This window comes from Camelus dromedarius, chromosome 16 (assembly GCF_036321535.1).
Source record: "Camelus dromedarius isolate mCamDro1 chromosome 16, mCamDro1.pat, whole genome shotgun sequence".
Lineage (NCBI taxonomy): Eukaryota > Metazoa > Chordata > Mammalia > Artiodactyla > Camelidae > Camelus > Camelus dromedarius.
The window spans coordinates 10,150,369-10,174,415 of record NC_087451.1 but is presented as its reverse complement, the minus strand read 5'-3'; the positions used below and the strand labels follow the sequence as shown (position 1 = coordinate 10,174,415).

Genomic DNA, 24,047 nt, shown 5'->3' with positions numbered 1-24,047 from the left:
CAGCACTGGGGAGACCTGGAAGCAAGGACCTGGAGCCTCAGCACAGAATGAAGCGTCTGCCTGTGACCTGGCACTCACAGGGCCCTGGCCTCAGAGAAATTCAATCATCACCCAATTTGGAAACTAAGGAAATGAGTCATGCCTCTTCTAGGATGCCCAAGAAGCGGCCTTCACTCACAGAGAAGGAAACTGAGGCAAAGAGCACAGGCCGCGAGACGGTCATGGCCCCATGCCGCTGGGGACAGGGAGCGGGCAGACGGAGGCACAACTTCCCCGGGCCCGGACGCCCCGCCCTCATCGACGTCCTCTCAGAAGATCCAGGAGAACTGCTGTATTTCTTCAGGAGGCAGGCCCTCATCCCTTTCTCTCCCACTATTTATTCCCTTGGCTTTTAAACCCAGAAACTTTCACCAAAAGGTGAAATGCAAAAAGGAGCCACGTTTGTCACAACGTGAAGCTCCCTCATCAAGCCCCAAGGTCTAAACTGGCTCCTAATTAATATTAACCCTCCAAATCAGAGTCATGCTCAGAAAACCTTGGATGAAGAGACACAGGGCGGGAGGGGAGTCTCCAATTTTCTTCTTACTTCATCTGGAAAATTAAGAGCACCGCTGATTTGAACAAGAAATCATCAAGGAAAGCAATCACAACTCCACGTGGCCCGGAGCGCGGTGGACTTGGACGTGTAACCTGCCACTTTCGTGCGCTGAAATTAAAATGGTTGTGGCAAGAATAGCAATGATGGCGGGGGTCTCTCTCTCCTCCTTCATCCTTAGAAAACATCAAAACCCCTACAGAAGAGTCTGACGGAGATCAGAAAAGACATCTTCCTTCGTTTTCACAGTAAGTCAGCAGAAGACTGGTCGAAGACTGCACACCTCGGTCCTTCACATGACGGTGTATCCCAAGACTCTTCACCTAAGGGATGATGACTAGGGCAGCGAACGCAGTGCACTGAAGTGGGGAGGGGCGTCTGGAGACCCTCCACTCCAAACCCAACACTTATTTGCTATTTCTGCATTAATTACAATAAACTGCTTCATAGCCTAGCGATCACTTAATGGAGCAGCAAATATGGCTTTTTCCCTATAATTAGTCAATGTAATCCACTACTCTTTCCCTCCTCCCAGCCACCCCTTTCCATCCTCTACATGCTAACACTCACACGAGCCCCACCCCCCAGCCCAGGACCCCACGTATAATCATAATCTTGTTCCCATTTCCAGCAACACCTGGTGGGTGGATTCCACCCAACGGGTTAAGAAATGGAGGGGACACATTTGGAAATGAGCAAGGAGATGAAGACAGGCAAACTGTAGATGCCCTAAGACGCTGGGGGCTCCCTCGATCAAGATCTGAGGGTCAGGGACCCACCAGGTGAAGGCTGAGACCCGTGGGCATTACCTGGAGCTCTGCCCAACATCCTCCCACTCACACCACAGGACCCAAAGGCTTGTAGATCAAAGCCTCATATGCCGTCCGCAAGTATAAACAGTTCTGTGAAAAGGTAACACACACCCCCCCATTCCAATTTCCTCCCTCCCTCCAAACTGTCCTCATTCACAGCTGGGAGCCTTTCTTTCCCTGAAGTTACTCCTTCCTTCTTAGCATCCTCCAAACCTTGTCAACCCATCCAGCCTGCGCTTCCAGTGACCACAAGTGTCAGAGGAACAAGCCCACCTTCAAAGGCTTGCAGATGCCATCTGAGGCTCTGCCAAAACAAAAGTACTGCCGTACCCTTGAAAAGTCAGGTAGATTAAGGATACCAACATCCCCCTCTTAGGGGCTGTTTCTCTCTACTCGACGCACTAAGGACTTATCAGCTGACTTCAGGGAGCCTCTTCTCCAGCCAGAGCAGAACACTTTGCATCTTTCACAGTTTCAAAATATAAAAATAAAAAACAAAACAAAACAAACCCCCCCCCAAAAAAAAACCCTGGTCACAGGAGAAGGAATTAACATGTTCTAAGGGTCAACCATACACCAGGTGCCTTGTCTGTAGTCTCATTTCATACCCACAACTCTATCATCCAGTTTTTTAGGTGCAGAATTGAGGCTCAGGAAAGTGTAGACACCTTCCTAAGGTCACGGAGTCAGTGGCAGCAAGAATCAAACTAGGCCCCTGTGAGCCCAAAGGCTGTGCTCCTATCAAACCGCAGGCCTCATTTGTTGTAACACACATGCTTGTCCAAATCCACGTTGCACGGCAATTCCACTCAAGTGGTATATATTCATATACAAACATACATCCACGTGTGTGATTGTACACTCTTTTTGTAGTTCTCAAATATTACACTTTTAAAAAATGGTTAAAGCAGAAGACTGCTGCTTTTAAAACAATTCTCCAACTACCAAGAGAGAGTCACTCTGCCAAACCTGCCATAGGACACCACTCTTCTGAACAATACCTTAACTTACACATCATCGTGCTTACTGTGTGCCAGACACTGTCCCAACTTCTTTAAATGTTGACTCATGTAACCCTCACAACAACCCCACGAATGAGGTACTGTCTCCATTTTACAGATGACAAAACTAAGGCACAGAATATTTAGATACCTTGCTCAAGGTCACATAGCTGGTTAAGTGGCAGAGCAAGGATTCAGACTCAGCCTGTTTCCAGAGCCCATGCTCTTAAACCCTAAGCCACACCACTTCAATAGAAAAGAAAACAAACAAACAAAGGCAGTGATTCAATGCAGGGTGGGGGGTGGAGTGGGACCACGCCTACATTTGGGGCTTCCAGCACCCCCCCCAATATTTTCAGCCCCAAACCTGTATGACCCCAATTCATTCTCAAGCTGGTTTCATGATTTCTCTATCGGCAATAATTGTTCTATGCAAGCTCTCCTGTCCATACCTAAGACAAGAGCCCAGGGGGGCCCGAGGAGCTGGTCTCTAGGCAACTTTTTTTTTAAAGCCCCTGTACAAGGGGAGATGTTTGAGGATGCTTGAGTTCACATCCACAAAGCAGTTCCCGACACTTGACGCCCTGAGCAACAGTCCTACCCCCTAAACACAATCAGTCCTTCTCCCAGGATGCCCAGGGGTCTGATCATCCTGACTCCACCATCTCTGTGCAGCTTGGGGAAGAACTCGGTGACTGTTTCCACGGTACCTTCTGCTTAATCCACTTGGGCTCATGCTGGAGAGGGGCAGCGAGGAGAACCAACATCGAGAAGGCACAGGCTCCCAGCAAACAGGATGATGGGGTGATAAAGGCAATCACAACATGCAAACGTGGCAGCGAGCCAAACTCGAGCTGCCCGGGCAGGACTCGTGCTCAAAAGAACTTTAATTGAATTCTTTCAGCAAGTGCAACAGAAAAATTCATAATGAGTCGCCCCCCACCGCCACTCCCCACTATGTCAGTCAGGTTCTACAGTTGTGCGGATCCAGGGTAAAATCATTTTTAACCAGGATACAGGACATGTACGGACGTTAACCTGAACATCGTGTACTGCAGGGAGAAAACAATGATCAAATCCGTGGATTTTTCTTTTCAAAGCGATTTAAGTAAGGCATTCTGCCATAATCAGCTTTACTACCCCTATTAGCACAGGAAAACAAGTTCTGAACCTGGCTCCCTAGTGAAAAATGCAAAATTTGTATAATTAAAATTATACTTGTGAAATTCAAACACACTTTAATTTCCTAAGGGCCCCCTAATCAAGTCAGAAGTTCTTCCCTAAAACCAATTATCTGCTTTGAAAACAGAAGAGGAAACAGATACATGTAGCAGTCTTGTGGAGAGTCACAGCCCAAGTTTTTCCTAGGTTCAAGCATCCTAATTTGATCCTTTTTCCCCAGATGAAACAGACAATGAACCTACTGGTCGGTTTTTATTAAGTGTTATGTGTGTAAGTTTAAACATTTTTGTTTGCCTTTAGCTACAAAAATGACATATTTGAGAGATATTCCACAGGGAACGGAGTTGAAAGGGATTAAAAAAAAAAAAAACCTAACAGGCATGCACCAATAAAAAAACACCCTGTATTTCCACCCACTCTGCCCTGCTCCTGGTCCTGACTTTTTTTAGTATCTCTCAGCAGTTTTTCACACACTTGCCCATTACTACTTACACCAGGATGAGGAATGAGATGGAGAGTTCAGCCTCATTTCTGGAAGTGCCTGACAACAGAGCCAGGTATGCCCTCCTAAAGTCCAGGAAGGCAGCGAGACCCAGGCTCCTCACCTCCCAACCAGGTAATCTACCTGAAATATTGTAGCTTTTCTTGAGTAACTGGGAATTCTTACACAAGAGCAACATGGAAATACGGAATACCGTCCAAGGCACTAAAATATTTAAGAAGTAGTTGTTGCAGTGTTCCATTTATACCATCAATATGAAATGTTATCAGGCTAAGGGCTTAAAAAAAAAAAAATAGAAACCTTCTGCCAACAGGTCTTCTCTTTCCGACTCCCTGGAATCCATCTCAGAGATGAGAGTGTTACTGACTTTTCACACTCATGGCCCTGGTGCTCCAGCCATGCCCAGCTCCGTGATGTCAGCCTCGCAAGCCAGGCTTCAGCAAGATACTCAGACATTAAAGCAAAATGCCTCCCAGTTTACAAAGCTACCTTTACGTAGGTGGGGACAGGGCACTTGCCACACGTGGCCTCTCCAGGGCGGACAATACTGCAGCCAACTAAGCAAGATTTGGTGTTAAAACTTTCATCGGAAGACGGGAAATGCGCATCTTCACATACACACAGACGCCCACACGCGTGTGCAGGAGACACACTCAGCTGAGGGCACGTCATGGGAGCTGCCACCTCACTGGACCCCTGCCCCCCTCTCACCAGAGCGGTTACCTCATTAATGTCACTCAGCCTCACATTTTGCTGCACTAGGTCATCTGCACTTTGTTCCCGCAAGCCGGCTGCCGTTGTAAACTTCTGTTCTTTGGGAAACTACCAAAAGCTTGGAATGGAGTAAAAAAAAAAAAAACTTTAACAGTGTTTCTCTGCTCACACTTTCCCCTCCTCCAGTTTCTTCTCTTTGGTGCTTTATTCAAAATCACTACACACGCAAACCATCCTCTGAAAGTCATTTACAACAGGCCTGCTTTAAAAGAATAGGAAAAAAAAAAACAAAAAAACAGAGCTAGTGATTGCAGTGGCCGGTCTATTTGCAATTGCCCAAAGAGAATAATTCATTTCAGTGGAGGATATGGATGAAGCCCTGAATACATTCCAACACCGTTTTCTGCCCTTCAAAACAATAAAAATGTAAAAACCCAGACGAAAGAAGGCCCCGGGTGGCAGGAACGAGACTCTCTTGACCCCCAAGGAATTTATTCTCCTGGATCTTCTAAAGCACTCTCTCCCCAGAATGCATCATCAAGACCATTTTATTAGATTTTTCTAAACCCTTGAAATTGTCACATAATTGAAACAGAAACAGTAATTTAGAGCTCTGAATGGATTTCTTAAAAAGAAGACTCCGGGCTGGCCCAACATCCCCTCCTTGGCCACTCTCACCCTTAACCTAAATGTAAGGTCTTTGCGTACAAAACCCTATTTATCTTTTAAATCCTCCCCTGCCATAAAAGTTACACGTTCCCCTAATGCCTTAGATTTCAGGACATTTGGGAGAAACTCATCCCAGACAACAGGCTAAAAAAAGAATCCATTAGCATTAACTTGCCTGTCACAGCCAGTGACAAATAAATGAATGTGATGCTTTCAGATCAGTCATTGGTGGAACCACCCCCAGGCAGATAAAGACCAGGACTGGGAGACAGAAGGCTCGCAGGGAGACCTCTCACACAGCGGTGTCTTAGCTGTCCCCTGGCTGCTCCCCAGGACCTCACTCTCAGAAGCAGCAAAAACAGGCATCAGAGACAGAAAAGGAAATGCATTCCCCATGCCCATCGAGCACTCCCAAGGTAAAGGATGCATGCTATTTCCCCCGCGAGAGCCAGGACCCCAGGGGCAGACCGAGCCACTGACACAGACTTTTCCAAATCTCAGTGTGCTGTTCTCTCCACCACCCCGAGAAAGGGCCAACAGTGCCAATCAACCCATGAGCTGCCAGGTAAGGGCCTCGTATGATCCGAGCAGTGTCATCTCTGGGGATAGTAACAGGTAACTAATGCCTACACTGGACCCACTATGTGCAGACATCACCCTAGGCCCCTTCATATGGGCTAGCCCACTTAATTCCCTTAATAATTCTACGATGGAGGAAATATTAAAATCCCCACTTTACAGATGAAGAAATGGAAGCACAAAGCCAGAAGTGATTTGCCCAAAACTGCATAGCTAGTAAGTGGCATTTAACTGTGCGAAACAGGGTCTTAAAAAAAATAGGCAGTAGAAACGAACTTGAAGCTTCCTGGCCAGAGTAGAACAAATTCTGTTCCTCAGCCTGAGTGTTTTACAGCAGTCAGGCACAGGGCAAGAATCCACAGCCTACCCACTCGTGTTGGACACAGTGGGGTTTAGTGGTGAAGAGAGCAAGGAATTGGGGTTCAGATGGACTCTGGACCAAAGGCCGCCCTGGAAACTAGTTCAGTGGCCTTAGAAAACCTTCCTGTCCTCCTCTGCCTCAGTTTCCCCATCTGTCCAATGGAAAGAATACCAACTACTCCAAAGGACGGTGGTAGGGATTCAATTAAAGGAGATTAAGGAGATAGAGGCTTAGTACAGCTTCTCAAACACACTGACACACAACGTGTGACAGCGTTATTCTGAGTTAGGGTTTTACTTTTTGATGACTCAAAGTCTCAAAATAAAATGAAGAAGTCGAGTAGCTAAGCACCCATCCTGAGAGTAACTTTCCAGACAGCTGGGAGCATGCTGCCATCTACCCCTGAAAGAGACGGAAAACAGGGACACCGTGTTGGATTTGGGGCCCCACGGGGGACCATGGGCTGCTCAGTACTGAGACCACACCTGCTCGCACCTCTCCCACCACACAGAGAGCAGAGGTCGTGATTCCAAAACCTCACATTCCCCTCACCAGGCAGCCCCCCAGCCAAAGGTGACTCCCAGCCAACACCACCTATGAAGTCACAGGTCAGGCTGCACTGAGCCACAGGGCACAGGCATTCGTGTCATACCGAAATCTGTGATTTCCACACCCAGAAATGACATCGCGATGTCTACCCACGGTCAGGTCAAGATCACAACCAAGATAAGGACAAAGCACAGAACTGTGGAATTTTGCCGACGTCATGGCCCCTTGTCGGAGAGGAACAGAGAAGGCAGAAACAAGAGAATGACAGGGCTCTCTGGAGCTGCCCTCGCCGAAGATCAGGACTGGTATCTGCCCTGAACATCACTCCTCTAAAGGGTCAACAGCCAGAGAGAACGCAGGATGAATTACGCTGAAGGCACAAGTCCAGGGTGGGAAGTTCTCTGTGCAACTGCACAGCCACGATCCTGTCAGTGACCCCCGCTTCTACATGGGTCCAAAAGAGCTCAGAACATCATCCGGAGCAGCCCCGCAAGCCTGCACACCCACAACAGGTTGCCCAGCACCTAACAAATAAAGCACAGACTGGGTTGCTCGGCCTGGCATTCAAGGTCTTCCACCAGCTGGCCCCAGAGCACCCGCAGTACACACACACCCCTCACTGCACGTCCTGACCTCCTGGCCCCCAGTACAAAGAACCGCATTCCTGCCATTCCTCCTTCCTACCTGTTTGTCAGAATCTGGGGCAAAAACCACCTCCTCCAAGGGGTGACCTTCACTCCTCCCTTCCTCTAAATGCTGCCCCTGCCTCTCTTCCCGGGCTCCCCGCGCCCTCTCCTGTGACACACGCACACCCCCTCCTCCCAACCTGGACGTAAGACCCTTGAAGACAAGTGCTATGTCTCCTTTGTCAGTTTGCATCCACTCTAAACGGAGGTCGCAGCATGCAAAAGAGCACTGTTAAAAGCTAAGGGTTCTTTTTTTTTGGAATTAATAAAATATGTTCGTGCCTTTAGTTACTGTCCAGTAGAGGCGATAACGGCATGAACCTAAATAACCCTAACTCAGAACAAAGCACCTAACACAGTCCCTGGTGCTGAGCAGAGACTTGGTAAAAAATTACTGAACGCTGAAAGTGGCATCTGAATGTATTAAAGACATGGTCCCTGCCTCCCCCACCCCATCAAGCACCCCTGCAGAGGTTTTCACACCTGCCAGCATGTTGTATGCTTGTCCACGGGCTCACTGCTTCTCTGCCCCACTGGATTGAAAGCCCCATGAGGGCAGGGCCTTTGTCTTAACCTCCACATCATCCCCGACCCGCACACAGCACCTGGCACATAACAGCTGCTCAGTAACGTTGGTGAATAAATGAGTGAGTGCCCGGCCGACGCCTAGTGGATGTATGAATATGTTTTTGGCTAAATCATTATTGTCGGAAGAGCCATAACCAAAGAAAAGGTAAAGTGCCGTGGAAATCCAGAGAAAGAAGCATTACGTCCAAGAGGGAGCAGGGATGGCTTCGTGGAAAAGGTAATGACTAAGCTGGACCTTGAAAGAGGGGTCTGTTTCGCACACCAAACATGGAGAGAAAAAGGGGCAGTGCAGACGGGGATCCACAAGAGGGCAGCTATTCAGAGAAGGCGGAACACACCGTTCTAAGCAGCAAAGGGTTAGCCGAGTTGGGAAACAGGCTGGAAAAAGAGCCCCATACAGATCTTGAAGGACCTAACCTACCAGGCTGAGCAGTTTAGACTTTGTTCAGCAAGCATTAGGAAGCCAGTGAGGGTTTCCTAAATCCCCCCAAAGTGGGTGTACACACATACAGAGTCAGCAATTAGAAACAATGAAAGGCGCTCTCAGTAAATGGACACCCCAGACCAGACAGGACAGATACGATGCGCTCCATCTCCCTTTTGTGTTTTCAGGGCTTTCGGCCGGAGAACGTTTGGGTTTAAATATACCAGATAGGACACGGAGAATGGATGCAGCCTCAAGAGGCACCCAGGATGGTCAGCTGGTTCCTCAAAGAGACCCTTCCTCCCCCCATCTCCTTTCCTGGAGGGGCAGGGGGGGTCTCACCCGTCTGCCAAAAACATCTGACACAGAACACAGGCCCCGCCGGCATCTCAGCAGACTGACCTTAACACTGAGACGAAAGCCTGCGAGAAAAGGCAAAATCCAGGGGAAGGACATTTGTAGGACGAGGTGCCCCTCCCTCCCGAGCTGACACCTGCTGCTGCCAGAACGCAGGAAGACAAGAAAGAAGCTAAAGCCACTAATCCCCCAAGGCCCTCGCTGTTGCGGACGAGGGCAACAGACACCCCACCACATCCCTGCTGGGGACAGAAACCCAGCGGCAGGTTGGTTAACTGTGGCTGCCCAGATGACAGCTGCAGACCATTCGAGATGGCAAGACGCTAGAAGGACCCACCCCACAGCAGCAGAGGCAGGCCAGATGCTGAAAACTCACCCCTCGCCCTTGAGAAGCTGCCAAGAAACTGTTCCCCTGGAACAGGAGGTGCGTGTGCAAAACGCCCGGCTGCCCTGAACCCATCTGGATGTGTGCTCCACGCAGGCCCTTCCAGGGAACAAGAAAACCTGGCTTCTAGCTCAACCTTGCCACACTTCGGCCGAGTGGCCTGGGGCAACCAACATAACTTCCCCTGTGTCAGCTGCCTCTGTTTTTTCAGAGGCTGGGTTCAACTTACTCACTGAACCAACAGTTAGTTCGGGAACACTAACCATCAGCACCTCCCTGCCATCAAGGGGCTTACATTCCAATAAAGAATTAAGAAATTTCCACCATCGTAATTTTTTTACTCTACAAAGATAATTCTCTAATAACAGTATCAGCAGACATTCGCTGGGTGCTACTTTGTGCCAGGCTCTTGGCAAAGATTTTTGCATTCCTCTTGGAAACAGCTCCAGGTGGACGCTACACAATCCGTTTCATTTTTGTTTTGTTTTGTTTGTTTTGTGTTTTTTCACGATCCCTGTTTTAAAGGGGAGGAAACTGAGGTCTGCAGTGGCCAAGGTGACTCACCCACGATCACCCAGCTGTGACCAAAGGCAACCGGAAATAGGCTGAAAAAATGAGATCTCCCTCAATCAACAGATAAGGTTCTGGCCTCTAAAACTTAAGGAGGAAAACGGCGACTTGGGGGAGTGGGGAATGCTTTATTATACACAAGGATACTGAGGGCAGATGGTAAGTGATGGCCAGACTCACTCTGGCCGCAAGATGCTTGGTTTCTCCATGCAAGAGGAAGAACTCACAAGCTTGAGCAAAACTCTTGGAGGTAGCCAACAATTCTGCCCAAAGCGACCTTCATAAAGCATAGGACACAATCCCAATCATCCCCACGTCTCCAGCGGCTTCAAATTAAGACATCTTTTCAGAGCATTTTAATATTTAAAGATAGAAGGGGGAAACCTTACATATTTTACAAAATGAAATAATCATCTGGAGAAAGAAAAAGATACAGAACAGACCTATCTTCCTCTGATCAAAATGTACTTAACTAATTAACGGTCACTACTCACTCTCCAAAGAGTCGCCCCTCGACTAGTTAATAATGCCCCTCATACTTCACTTGAGACGTGAACATTTGTATCGCACAGAGGCAGAAATGAACGGCAGGATTCAAAACACTTCCCTTGGTTGTTCATTACAATTCTGGTCAAAACAAATTTTTATTTATATGATACATTAAAGAATATTGTGACAGTCCTAACGTGAAATCTGTTCTTCTCTGCCAGGGATTTTCTTTCATATTAAGTTACAGTTTCTTTCCACCAGCCTTGTTTTAACACCTCCACGGAATATTTCTCTGGCCAGTGCTACCCAAGAGGGACAGCCAGAAAGCAGAGAAATGAACTTCAACCGAAAGACACACTGACATACCAGTGACAAGCGCCCCGCCCAGTCCCCGAGGAGGGGCACAGTTCACCTGGCCACTCAGACCCTCACACATACACACAGAAGTGGCACGGAAGGGAGATAACAATAAAGAAATAAAGAAATAAATAAGGCTTAAGGTTCTACACTCCTGCTAGCAGGGGTATGGCCTCCAACACTAACTTCAGTTTGAAAGCCGCAGGCTGGACTCAAATTCTATCGGAAAATAACCAATGACAAGCCAGGCCCTCTCTCCCCGACCTGCCCCAGCTCCCAACCACCACACCCCACCAATCCCCCAGCTGCTTCACTGGAGCTGAGCAACACGCCCCCCCCCCCCACCAACCATCTGAAAGGTGCCCCAAGGGCTCGGATGGAGAGACACAGCAGACAGTGTCACACAATGGGATGACATCACAGGGGTTGGGCGAATCACCCAACCATGGAACTTCAAGGTCTTGAGGCGCTGGCTGTGGTTCTGCTCCTCACAGCCTGGTGACCACCCAGAGCCATCTCCTCCCCAGACCCCTCGGGGACCTGGCAGGACAGGCACAAGGGAGAGGGCCCAGTCCTGGGCCCGCGGTACCACTTCTCAGGTGCCTTGGTCTCCATCTCCAGAACATGGAGATAACGCTAGTACCCACCTCACAGGCAGGAGGTGAAGACTGAGCGCGTGAATACACATCACGTCCCTGCAACGGTGCCTGGCATGTCAATTCAGTTAATATTATCAGTATTCCTGGCCCCCTCCCAGGACTGGTACGCGGGCCTCACAAAAATAACAATAAAAACAGCAGGTAACATGTATGGTATGATCATGCACTAGGTCTTTTTTTCAGGCACTTTCCTTTTATTAATGTATTTAATCTGCACCCAAACTCAACCAAATGGGGAAACTGACGTCTCAGGAAGTTAAATGATTTGCCCAAACCCTCACAGCTAATGAATGGGTGGCCCAGCCAGGAGCCACACACAGGTTGCTGAGCTTGAAAACAACAATCACAACGATGGTGATAAAACCCACTGTGATAATGGGGGTGCTCATGAGGACAATGAGCCACAAGGCCCTTGCCCTGGGCCAGGCTCTTTCACTCTTCACCACAGCCTTCTGAGGAAGTGACTGTCATCACTCACATTTTACAGATGGGCAAACTGAGAGCAAGTGATTTACTCAGGGCTGCAGGACCTGGGATTCAGATGAGACAATGCACAGGAAAGTGCTTTAGAAAGGGATGTGTGTCATAAAAAGTAAAGTATTGTTATGAAATCCCTAGAATGCCATGGAAAGATGTCCTCCTCCAACTGGTTTAACGTCAGCTCACATTCACAAGTCTGATAATTCACCTAAAGCATCCCAGATGCCAGGGGGCAGGAGCGTGGGGGGCGGTGAGGATGCACACTTTGACAAGTTCAAGGAAAGTTCTGCCTCGTTTTTAAGTCGAATGCACCACTGAAAAACCAACTGCCAAAGTCTATTAAAATAAAATGTTGCTTTCCGGGTTTAAAAAAAAAATAGGGGTGGGGAGCAGCAAGAGAGAGGAGAAAACAGGTCAAACCCATGGTCTGACCAAGTCAGGGATTTTTTCCAGTTTCCCTCTAGGGTAATTTGATCCGAGTTCGGGGTGATCAAATGACTAACCTGGAAATTTGAAGATTCACACTTATGGAAGAAACAGCAATTCTTCCAAACTCAGGAAACACTGCTAATCCTGGAAGCCTTCTGAAATGTCAAGGATCACATGCAGTTTGGAAAGCAACCTTTAAACACTTAAGACGGTCCCAAAGTTTGTGCTCAGCACAGAAATAATCTAACCTCTTTGGTTCATTAATTCCCATTATTTGCTTAAGCATTAGGGGAAAAAGTGCCTAAAGAAAAGATTTCACTATTTTTAGTCCAAGATTTGTTTCCTTCTAAAGAGAGAAGGGAAGGGAAAGAAAGGGAAGAAAGAAGAATTATATGGAAAAAAGAAAAAGAAGGGGGAGAGAGAGAAAGAAAGATGAAAGGAGGGAGGGAGGGAGGGATCGCAAGCCAGGCTCCAACCTGAAATTCTCAAAATATCCACAATAGCTAACTACTTCTTCATTAATGTGCAAAACCATTCCTCCTTTTGCACAGCTAGAAGGTTCCACTCCTGGAAGGCCATGCTTAAAGAAATAAACTGAATTTGTTAAAACCCCAGCCCTTTCCCTTAATGACCTGCAATCAAATGCTTCACCTTTTCCCCTTTCCCTTAAAAGATGCAGAAAAACTATTTCTTCCAATATTACACAGGGAAGAAAAAAGTATAATTCAAAAATGCAAATTTAGTGAGGGAGGGTAGAGCTCAGTGGTAAAGTGCATGCCTAGTATGCACAAGGTTCTGGGTTCAATCCTCCATTAAAAAAATAAATAAACCTAATTTGCTTCTCACCCTCAACCCCCACCAAAATAATGCAGATTTAGCGTAGAAGCCATAAGCCCTTTAAATTTCACCTTTGGTTTCATGCAGCTGTGTTCTCATGGCCACACCTGGCAAGCTCGGTGAAAATGATGTTAACCACACACTTGAGAAAAAGCGAAGGCCTACCTGAAACCAGCACATCCACCTGTTCCTCTGTCAGATTAGGGCTTTATGGGTCTACAGAGTTGTTTTTCCAGGAAGGATAAGCTGTTTACTGAAATTCTACTCCTCTCCATAAACTCCAAGTTGTTAGGCCTCAAAAGAGGACCCTCCAAAAAAGAGTCACGAAGAAATGTCCAACTTTTCCTGATAGGATCCCAGCAACACTTTAAAAATAAATAGAACGCTCGCACATATATTGCAACAGACAGAGCTACGTCCTCCCATGAAGGATCTGGGTGGCCCCTGCCCCCCACTGGAGGCTCAGAACCCATCCCGGATGCTTCCTTACAGACGCATGGTTATCTTACGGAGCGCCTGGCCTGGCCTGGCTTCTCGCAGCCACACGCTGATACCCTGAAGAAACGGTGTGCACCAGGTTTCAACGCTTCATTGCCAGTGCTCTGTTTGAAACTTGAAATCCTTGGCAACCATCTCTGAGTGCTAAAATCCTATTACTGATTCTCCTACTTACCTTGGGTTGCGCTCGACGAGGAAATGCAACTTTGGGGTCAATCTGGGGGAAAAAATGGAAAAGCCGGAGTCAATCGCAGTACTTTGAGGAGAGGAAAAAAAAATCTGATTAATCACCTAGTTATTAATCACTCATTTCTCAGGCTTTTCACCCCCACTTTTAGTAACTTCTCAGGCAACTCAAAAGTTTCCTTAAAGTTTGATCTCAACTTTAATGGTCCTTCCCAAAATGTAACAAATATAGCCAGCCTTTCTGAAATGCCCTACCGTGTATTTCAATATGCAATGCTCTTAATACATCAGATCTCATGTGTTCTTATTTAGGAAGGGGCTTCTGTTTTATAGGCACTGAATACTAAATAGTACCCACATTTAATTAGCAATACATGGCTGGGAGAAGAGACGGGGACATCGCCATTAAAAAAAGTCATAACCTGAAAATTACATGGAAGACTCTTCCCGCAGTAGGTAACTGGATGGTAGTCCTCCTCAATGGTAACTGAACAACACAGCTAGGGAAGGGGATTCCAAAAATTTTCTAAATCAACACCACCCAAAAACTCCCCATCCACATCCAACACGATGCTCTGTGTGAATGAACTCACTAGTTTTAGCAAAAGTAAAATTACCCAAGATGAATCAAAAGGATAATTCATTCTGTAGTTATTCTTCATAAGAAAGCAGGTGTCAAAAACCGTATCACCTGAGTTAGTTCTTAAAATTAACACTAAAAAATTAAAAGAAACACAGGAGCTAAATGCATCTGAATTTTAAAAATCACAGAGAGTAAAAATCTAAAAGCAACCTAAACCCATACTAGAAAAGTAAGACCATTAGGCGGAGAGGGTTAAAAAAAAAAACAAAAAAAAACTACTGAACAAACACAGTCAGAATCTAGCATAACAATTAGGGTATCCCCCCACCCCAACCCCAATCCAAAAGGAAAAACATCCAATATTGCAGATCAGACATCTGCAGACCTCAGATTTTGGCTTTAAAACTCAAAACAATTCCCACAGAAGCATTTGAATCTAATAGGCTGATCTGAGGGGGGAAAAGTTGTTGGATAGAAAATATGGGGAGGGAAGGGACGAAAAAAATATTCCCATTGTTGGTTTTCATTAGATTTCTAAATGTCACAAATCTCTGGGTAAAATTCAACACGGAGCGTGGCATGAATACTGCTACAAGTTATTTATTTATCCGCTTTGGCTTTCATATTAAAATTTTCCCCGTTTAAAATGTAAATCTGGACCTTGTTTTCAGTTCTGCCATGGGGGTGGGAGGGAAGAATAATGCTTTGGAAAAAAGCACAGGGAGGGGGGGAAGTCACACCACAGCTAATTCTGTTCCCAGACTTAACATCCCCTAGGACCCAGCCGCTAAGACATAAAGATTTACCACTTTTATTAAGGTAGTTTAAAGACTCAATAAAAGTCTGCAGCATGTTTTCCACCTTTAAACATCACCTGAGAAATGAGAGATTACTTTGCAAAAAACTAAAACAGACAAAAATCTCTGATCTAGGAAACTACCCTTTCATGGAGATTAACATTACCGCAGCTACAGGTGTATTCAGCACTGACTAGAGCTGTCGACAAGAGAAATACAGCAGGTGTGGATTTTCCATTCTGTTGACCAAACGTAAGACAGGTATGTCTTTTTATAAACACTCTCCCCAGAGTATTTTTCTTTTTAGCTGATCAGCACACAATTGCAATAATAAGTCACCTTGTTTGCGGAATAAAAGGTGAGGGACATTTTCAGGGAGAAAAAACAGGAGCTGGAAGGGGGTAGGCAGGAGTAAAGAAAGAATGCTTAAAAAAAAAAAAAGAGCTAAAATTACAAAACTCAAAGCCAATTCAGAATTCCTGTATCGGGTTATACCACAATCAGAGTTGTTCTGTGTGCCAAGTGTACACGCTGCAATCTCCCAAGGAGACGACAGGTCAAGTGCGGCAAATCCCAACCTTTTGCATATCCCTGTCAACTGTGTTTTTAAAAAATGAACAAAAAGGAAAACTACCAAAAATGAAAACATTAGTTAGTTAGGTACAGCTCTACTTACTGGAGCTACAAATCCTCTAGAAAAAGACTAGGGTACTATTTGGGATGCGAATGGCCGTTACCTAAACAAAGCTTTTAAGGTAACGATAAACAAGATCCTCGTTTCCATGTCAATAAACCAACCGCTTCTGCCTCCTGCACTGAACGTTGAAACAAAGTCAAAAGCTAGGTTACACTAAATAATAGTGACCAAAACATGTCTACAAAACAATTAGGGAGGGGAATCTGCAGGCTCTATGAGGGCTATGACCCACCAGCCACCAGAGAAATCAAATACTGTTTCTCCTACCCAGAGTGGGCGGAGGGGCAGAAAATCAATTCCCAAAGTTGCCGTGAAATATTTTTCCTCTTTCATTTTACCAGCTTTTTGAAACGTCTTGCCAAGAAGCTGAGGAGATAAATTTGCTCCAGACCTCCGTTATCACCTTGCAAACGACTGTCCCTGAAATTAAAGGATCTGAAAGTGCAAAACAGCTGGGCCACAAGCTATGACAAGTCTGGTGCAATTCATAAAGCAACTTAAAATGTGGAGAGTGGGGTCTTTTCTTGGAGGGTAGGGGGCACACACCTGACCTCTGATCTGAGAAACAGGGTGAATTTGCAAAATCAATTCAAGGGCACCCAAGGTGGCCAGGTTTTGCTTTTCTTCTCTTCCATTCAGTGTTAAAACCAAAAGGGACCTGAGGAGAGATCACTTTGTCCCACTGCTTTATTTTAGAGAAAAGGAAACTGAGGCCTAGAGGCAGGGAACAACTTGCCCAAGCTCCTAACAGGCAGCTGGGACTAGAATCTGACTCCCCTGCCTTGTCCCACTCTGGCACCACAGACAGGTGAGGTCCCCAGCAGCTCAGCACTGCATCCCGATGTCACCTCAGGGCCCCTGCTTTAAAACCGTGGGGAAATTCTGGTAGACCTACGGGCAAAGCAGGAGAGCCGTAATAAAAGGTTATGAACTCCCCTCCCTCCCGCTCCCCCGTTAAATGTATTATTACACACTGATACTTTCTTCCCTCCCTCTTCTGACCTTAGAGACTTTTACCCCCTCAACACTGGACTTTAAAACCTTCCAATGCTGTAAAAGTACCCACGCTCAAAATGAAGGATCTGAGAAAGAAAAGGAAAAAAAAAAAAAAAACTCACTTTGAAACCAAAGGCTTTATCGGCCTTAGATTTCACACCATCTGGAGTCACCCACCGGATGCCTAGCTTGGCTCTGGGAGGTCTCCTTCCCTCCCCAAACCCAAACCTCCCCAAACAAGCCCAAGAAGAACCTGTTGCCTGCTCCGTGATTAGCGCCCCCTCACCTCCTTCCGCCCCTTGCCCTCCCTGCCCAGGCCCACTGCCCCTCTGGGCCCTTAAGCAGGCTGTGCCTCCTAAGAGCCAATTCCCACAGCCACAGTTGGTAACAACGCGGGCTTTTTTGGGCTGACAAAGAAAAGTTGCCTCTGCTCGGTGGTGGACTTTCTTTGCATGGTCTTCTGGCCGGCAAGATAGCTTCTCCCCAAGCCGACCCCTCCCCCCAAGCCCAGGTTTGGCAGCATCTGGAGCTGCAGTGGGACAGGCTCTAAAAAGAAAACCCCAAACCCAGCAGTGGCAGCAAACTTTGCAAGCTCTGCTTCAAAGTACCTAGCTCACACAGAAGCAAAAGAAGGCACTGTCTCTTTAAATAGGGCTGTCAATGCCGAGATCGGTCCTGAAAAGGGGCGAACAACAACAACGAAAAGCAACCTACCGTCTTTGAATCTAACTCATGGTGGGGCTGACCTAATACTTTATCTACACTTGCTGGGTCTGCGAATGTGACGAAACCGAAGCCTCTGAAATGAGACAAAGAGGGAGAAAAACAAACAAGAAAATGTGACACCACTAAGAGCAACAAGGAGTGAGCCCTAATGCAGAAGGGAGAGCAAAAGTTGCCCCCAAGCACCCCCCCACCCCCTACTGCCCTCCCCACCCCCTCCGGTCTACAGTCCTCCGCCTCGCAAGGAAACACATCAAGGTTAATGGGGGAAGTGGAACGGGGGCAGGGCGAGTGGAGGTAACTTGGAGAACGCTGGTGTCTCCACTCTTTCGCCACCTCAGTTTCTCTCCTCCGCACCCCCCTTCCCTTTCTTTAACGCTTTGTTTTATTCCGAAGAAACCCCGGCACTTAGAGGAGATTCATCCAGCTTTCTAAGAGGGGCTTAAGAGTTTGGGGAGCTTGGAGTGTGGGGGAAGCATACATTAAAAAAAAAAAACTATATGGAAAGTGAATGAAGCTGAATGTCATTTTAAACAGGAGAAAAAGAAGCGACGGGAAAATGACTTAAAGCGGAGAAATGAGAATCTCTGTATCCAGAGTTCAGCCGCAATTAACAATAACCTTTGGGGTTAATGGGGGGGGGAGCGACGTTCGAAACCAGACACATGCCTAAGCCCCATTCTAAATCCGCTTAGCTACTTCCGAAGACACCTCCAAAAATAACACTTAAACTTTGTTCTAAAATAAAGACAAAATCCAGAAGGGAATGGTTTACCTGGAGCGTTTCGTAGTGGGATCTCTCATGACCATACATTCTCTAATTTCTCCAAATTTGCTAAAATAGTCTCTAAGGCTATCTGTAGAGAGAGAAGGAGGGGGAGAGAAGGTGTGGGGGAAAAAAAGCAATGCAAATTTTGATCAAGGACAAAATCCAAAGTAGTTTTCTGTTGTTATTCTTGGGGGGGTTTTGCACACGCGGGGGAAATTCGGCAACAGAGGTCGCGTAGAGGGCTCGGAAAGGATTTGCTATTTAAAAAAATAACCTTGCACAGGAGAAGTGGGGAGCCAATGGCGGGGGGGGGGGCTCCTACACCGGGATAACAAAGAGCAATAAAGAAGCCAAGAAGGGGGGGACCGAGGCGTCCCCCCCTCCCTCCCTTACCTGGTGAGGTCTGCCAGCTCAGTCCACCGATAAACATTTTACTAGAGGGAGAAAACATAACAGAAGTGAGCACCGATGTCAGATCGGCCATTTTGACGTGTAACTTACAAAAGCTAAAAGGAAAGCGGGGGGGAGCGAACGAGCGAGAGCCGGGAGGTGGGGTGGGGGAGAAGGTGACGGCGAAATGCAATCCAAAGGTGTGTAACTTCCACGGGGGGGGTGGGGGCGCGCGGGAGGGGCGGGGGGGCGCGGGAGATGCCCGGCTCCGCGCACCGCCGTCCCCGCCGCTGCAAGGAGAGCGAGCCCGAGGCGGCGCGGTGGGCAGCGGCTGGAAACTTACCCAGGGTCGTGCTGGGAGTCGTTGGCGCTGCCCGAGGTGCCTTGGCTCCCATTTGCCTCCATATCTGAGCCCCCCCGCCCCCCCACCCCCAAAAAACCGAGCCCCACAGCGATCGGAGCGGAGCGGCGGCCGGCTCCGAGCCCCGAGATCTCCCGCTCCCTCCTCCCCCTCCTCCTCCCCCCCGCCCGGGCTCCTCCGAATCTCTCTGCGAGCGGCGGAGCCGGGGCAGCGGCGAGAGCCGTCACACGTGGGCTCGGCTTAGCTCAGCCCCGCTGCTCGCACACCCCCCGTCCCCGCCCCCCCGGCCCATCCCCACCTCTCCCCCTCCTCCTCCCCACCCCCATCCCCTCCTCCTCCTCCCCCTCCTCCCCGGCGCACGTGGGGCGGAGTTCTAGAACGTCGTGTAACCAATGCTGGTGACGTCACGCACCCCGGTGCGGCCCCCGCCTGCCCGCGCGCGCACACTCTGCCCCCCGCGGCCGGACCCACGGGGGCGGTGCGCGAACCCCGCGGCCCGAGGGGCCCCGCCTCAGGGCAGGCAGGGCGAGGGGGAGCGCACCCTGACTTCCCCGGATCACATGGGCTTGGGGTGGGGGGGGCGGGTGGATCGGGGGAGGGGGAGGCGCGGGGACCTCGCCGCCGCTCCTCACTCGGGCAGGGGAGAAGACGCCCCCCACCCTCTCTAGTTCGGCCTCTCCATTCAAGTTCGCCGGCCCTGGCCGCTGGGATCCGGGGATGGCACCAGCCGCCCGCCCGGCTCTGCGCCCTTTTTCCAGCCACCGCGCAGAAATTTAGGTCAAGGACGTCGAGATCAAGCCCAAACCCTGCGCTCCTCGGGCGGCCTCCGAGACCCCTCAGGATCGGGGGACTTCAGGATTGCGAAGACCCTCCCGCACAAACACCAGCCACAAGTTTTATTTTTCTTTCGCGCTGGAAGTTCTCTCTGGCTCTCGCTCCACACCGGCACGTCTTGCGCCGCTCCCCGCCCTTCCCTGGCAGAGGTACGAATCCGTGCCCGGGAAGGGTTATTTTGGAACTTTGAGGAAACTGACGCGGTTCCAGTGGTGAGAAAATGCCGAGGAAAGGGTTTCCGCGTTAATCATACGGTGTTTAAAGAATATAATAAAATAGGTTTATAGGGATCAAGGTCGAGTGATCGGAGTTCGAATCAAATTTTTATATATAGTGAGAAGTTGGGAGCGTCTCTGGGAGGGCTGCAAAGGGTGGTTATTTCAGGAAACCCCTTTCCAGCCCGTTCGTTTTATATACGTATGTAATTATTTTTATGGCGAGATAGAAAAATGCATGAGATCTGCATAGCCCAAGCCCCCCCCCCCGACATCTGGGAAGTAGCTGAGGGTGGCGGAAGCTTCAAACACACTCACCTCAGCCACCTTAGGAGAGGTGTGGTGCAGCACAGGTCCTGGCACACAGTAGGTGCTTAATAAATGCTGGTTTTTATCCTTTTCTGCACTGAAAGCTCCAAAAAGACGATTTTTGTAGCTTCCCCAAAACATCGCACACTTCTCCAGCAGATTTTAAGGCTGGATTCAATTTAAGGGGTACTTCAACAATAAGGATATAATTAGCCTTATTGTTTTAAATTATTAGAATAAATTGAGTTAATATGACATGAGGGGGCAACATAAAGTTGTGGTTCATCAAATACTCTGATTAATGTTAAGCATGAATTGATGCCTAATTAACACTTTTCCATTAATTTTCATAGGATTAGGACACAATGGAATACACTCAACACCAAAACTGTACCCAGTCCACTGTGGGTCTTGGAAAAGTGGAATATTCGGAAAATCCCAATACCAGCTCAAAACTTGAATGACCAGGCTCTTAAACTCCCTGTCTCCCAGATTGGGAGAACTCTTCCCTGACAGGCTTGATAGGGTGAGGGGAGGGATTGAAATGAATACAAGGCAAAGTCCCTGTTTCATTGCAAGCCTACATAGGGGTTGTGCCTGTTATCAGTCATTACTTCCTATGATTTTTAGAGGCACTTTAAAGCTTTAAACCACAAACCCAAACATTTTCCGTCACTCCAAGCTGCTTCCCAAATCCTCTAGGGTCCCATGTGATGAAGAGCCAGTTGTTATGGTAATTGTTTATTATGACTATTCTCAATAACAAAATGCAGACAACAGAGCTAATTGGATTCTGGGGTGGGGGGAAGGCTTTTACACTAGAAACACAGATCATCAGGTAGAAAGGCCTTTTCTGATCCAACCCCCTCATTTTACATCAGGGGCCCACAGGGACGGAGCTTACCAGTCTATACCCTACTGCCACCTGTCAGTTCCTTAGAGGGGCTCTGGCCATCCTTCTGTTGCCCTTTGCCCTTTGGCTCTGCTGCATACATATTTATTCTGTCCTTCACAAGGCGAGAGTGGGGTGTATTTGTTCCCTGTTGTAGACCTACCCGACCTGAACTGAATTAAAACCCTGAGAGGGGCTAGCACTGCAGTTATAAAGTCAGTGGCTGAGAGAAAGTTAGATCTTAAATCGCCAATACTACATTGTTTTTATTTATTTATTTTTCATTGATTGGCAGTAACATTTACTCTTCTTGGTCTGTAATTCTTAGTTTTGACAAATGCATGCAGTCAAGTAAACAGCGCCATAACCAGGTTAGAGAAAAGTTTCCTTGTCCCGCAAAACTCACTCTTGCTGCTGTTTTGCACTACGTTGTTTGTAATAGCTTATTATTATTACGCATTTCTCCTCTGGCTCACTCAATGTATCTCCTGGGTCAGGAGAATTCCAGGAGCACAGTGTCAGTCCTCTACCCTCTTAAAGTCTCAACAGCCCATGACATTGTTGAACACTCCCTTTTTGTAACTCACTCTTCCCTTGGCATCCTTGATACCTGCATTCTCCTGGTTTGACTCTTCTGTCTCCAGCCTTTCCTCCTCTGTCTCTTTGCTCCTCCTCTGCCCTTCCTTTAAATATTGGTACTTATTGTCTCCCCCAGCTACACACCCTCTCTGGATAAGATCCTCCAAAGGATGGGTTTTTAAGTATCTGATGTACTTTAAGTACATTCTGATGCCACCCAAAATCTCCAGCCTGACCTCCCCACAGAACCCCAGGCTCTGGTTAATTTTCTATTCAACATCTCCACTTAGCCTTCCTAAAGTTACCCCAAACTCAGCATGCCCAGAACTACATGCATGCTCTTTTTCCCTAAATCTGAACCTCTTTGAAGTTCCCCTCTCTCAATGAACAGAACCCCAGTCATCTTAGAGACAAAGCTGGCCCTTCTCCAGAGGGACACCTTCCCATGTGCAATCCATCATGAAGGTCTGTTGGTTTTTCTTCCTCAGTATCCCAAATTCACCTTTCCTGCTGCTGTATCTCAGATCTCCCACTGGAGCCCCTGCAATAGCCTCCTAAACATTGTTCCCACGCCCATTCTTACTCCACTGATGTGCCTGGAAGAGCACTCCCTGACCTCTCTGACCCAGCTGAATCCCCCTTGGTATGCACTGTTATCCTGCCAGAACGTCCTCTATGTACTCTACCTTGTGTGATCATTTGCTTTATTGCTCATCTCCTCCGCTAAGCCATAAACTCCCGTCCATTTCTGCTCTCCAAGTATTAGCACAGCGCCTATTGGTGCATGGCTGCCGCTCAGCAAATATTTGTTGAACAAATGAAAGGGTGGATGAATGAATGAAGGTCAGTATCTAATTTCATTGTAGGAATTTTTGTTATCCATATCCATAAGTCACATTGGCTTCAGTTTTCCCTTCTCGTCTTTGTCTGGTTATACTGGCCTCATAAAATGAACTGGTAAATGTTCCTTCTTTTTCCATTTTCTTGAACAGTGGGTATAAAATTGGAATTATGTGTTCCTTGAATGTTTGGTAGAACTTACTGGTAAAACGTCTGTGTCTGGAATAAACATTTCCCAGGTTGATTTTTAACTACTGATTCCATTTCTTTGATGGCTGTGGATCGCTTTAGGTTTTATATTCTTCACTCAATTTTTACCTGTTATATTTTTCAAGGAACCTTTCCATACCATCTAAGGTTTTCAGATTTATTAACAAAATGATGTTCATATTTTTCCTCTTACTATATTTTAATCTCTGCTGTATCTATCCATAATCTCCATTTTTAAAATTCCATATATTATTATATATGTATCTTTTCTTCTGATTAGTTGAGTCAGAGATCTCCTTATTTTTAACTAGTGTTCTTTCTACTTTCTACTAGTATTTTCAAAGAATCAACTTTTATTTTCATTAATACTACTTTTTGTTTCATTAATTTTCACTTTTATATCCTGTTATGTATCTTATATTCCTATGTATAAGAATATATGTCACATATAAAAATATAATATAATTATGTGTTATTAACACATATCATATTATTTTCTTACTTCTGCTCTCTGGATTTATTGCCACCTTTAAAAAAATTATTGATGGCTTCAGTAATTTCAGCCTTCTTTTTTCTTTCTTTCTTTCATTTTTCTTTTTTTTTTTTTTTTTAACATTTATGGCTTTCACTCTGGGCACCACTCAAACTACATTCCACAAGATATGTAGACTGTTTATTACTGTCCCAGGCAAAAAATATTTAGATTTTGAGTATAATTTCTTTTTTGCCTCAATTCATAGATATTTTTACATTTCTAAACACAAGTTTTTGCTTAGATTTTTAGTTATTTATGTCTAATTTAATTAAGGTCAGAGAGGTGGTCTGTATGAAGCACGTTTGTTATTTGTTGAGACTTGCTTTAGTAAGTAGCCAATTTTTATAACTATTTCATGTGGTTTTGAAAAGAATGTATATATCTTATTTGTTGTGTAGCATTCTGTAT

General features: G+C 46.9%; 1 protein-coding gene across 12 annotated transcripts in view; it reads right to left on the bottom strand.

The window, feature by feature from the left end:
• The window catches only part of MSI2 (musashi RNA binding protein 2), a 379,910-nt gene extending 360,609 nt beyond the window's left edge, over nucleotides 1–19,301 (bottom strand). For 8 of the 12 annotated variants that reach the window (XR_010384428.1, XM_064494960.1, XM_064494953.1 and 5 more), the window contains exons 1-5: nucleotides 19,208–19,301; nucleotides 18,868–18,908; nucleotides 18,481–18,562; nucleotides 17,697–17,781; nucleotides 13,899–13,940 (exon numbers count right to left, since the gene is read on the bottom strand). Coding sequence is in view for 11 of the 12 variants with exons in the window: in XM_064494960.1 (XP_064351030.1) it covers nucleotides 13,899–13,940; nucleotides 17,697–17,781; nucleotides 18,481–18,562; nucleotides 18,868–18,908; nucleotides 19,208–19,269 (312 nt within the window). In the remaining variant the exon portion in view is untranslated. The remainder of the gene's footprint in view (nucleotides 1–13,898; nucleotides 13,941–17,696; nucleotides 17,782–18,480; nucleotides 18,563–18,867; nucleotides 18,909–19,207) is intronic. The other 4 variants (XM_064494956.1, XM_064494958.1, XM_064494961.1 and 1 more) reach the window with 1 other exon arrangement.
• Between the last annotated feature and the right edge of the window lie 4,746 nt (nucleotides 19,302–24,047).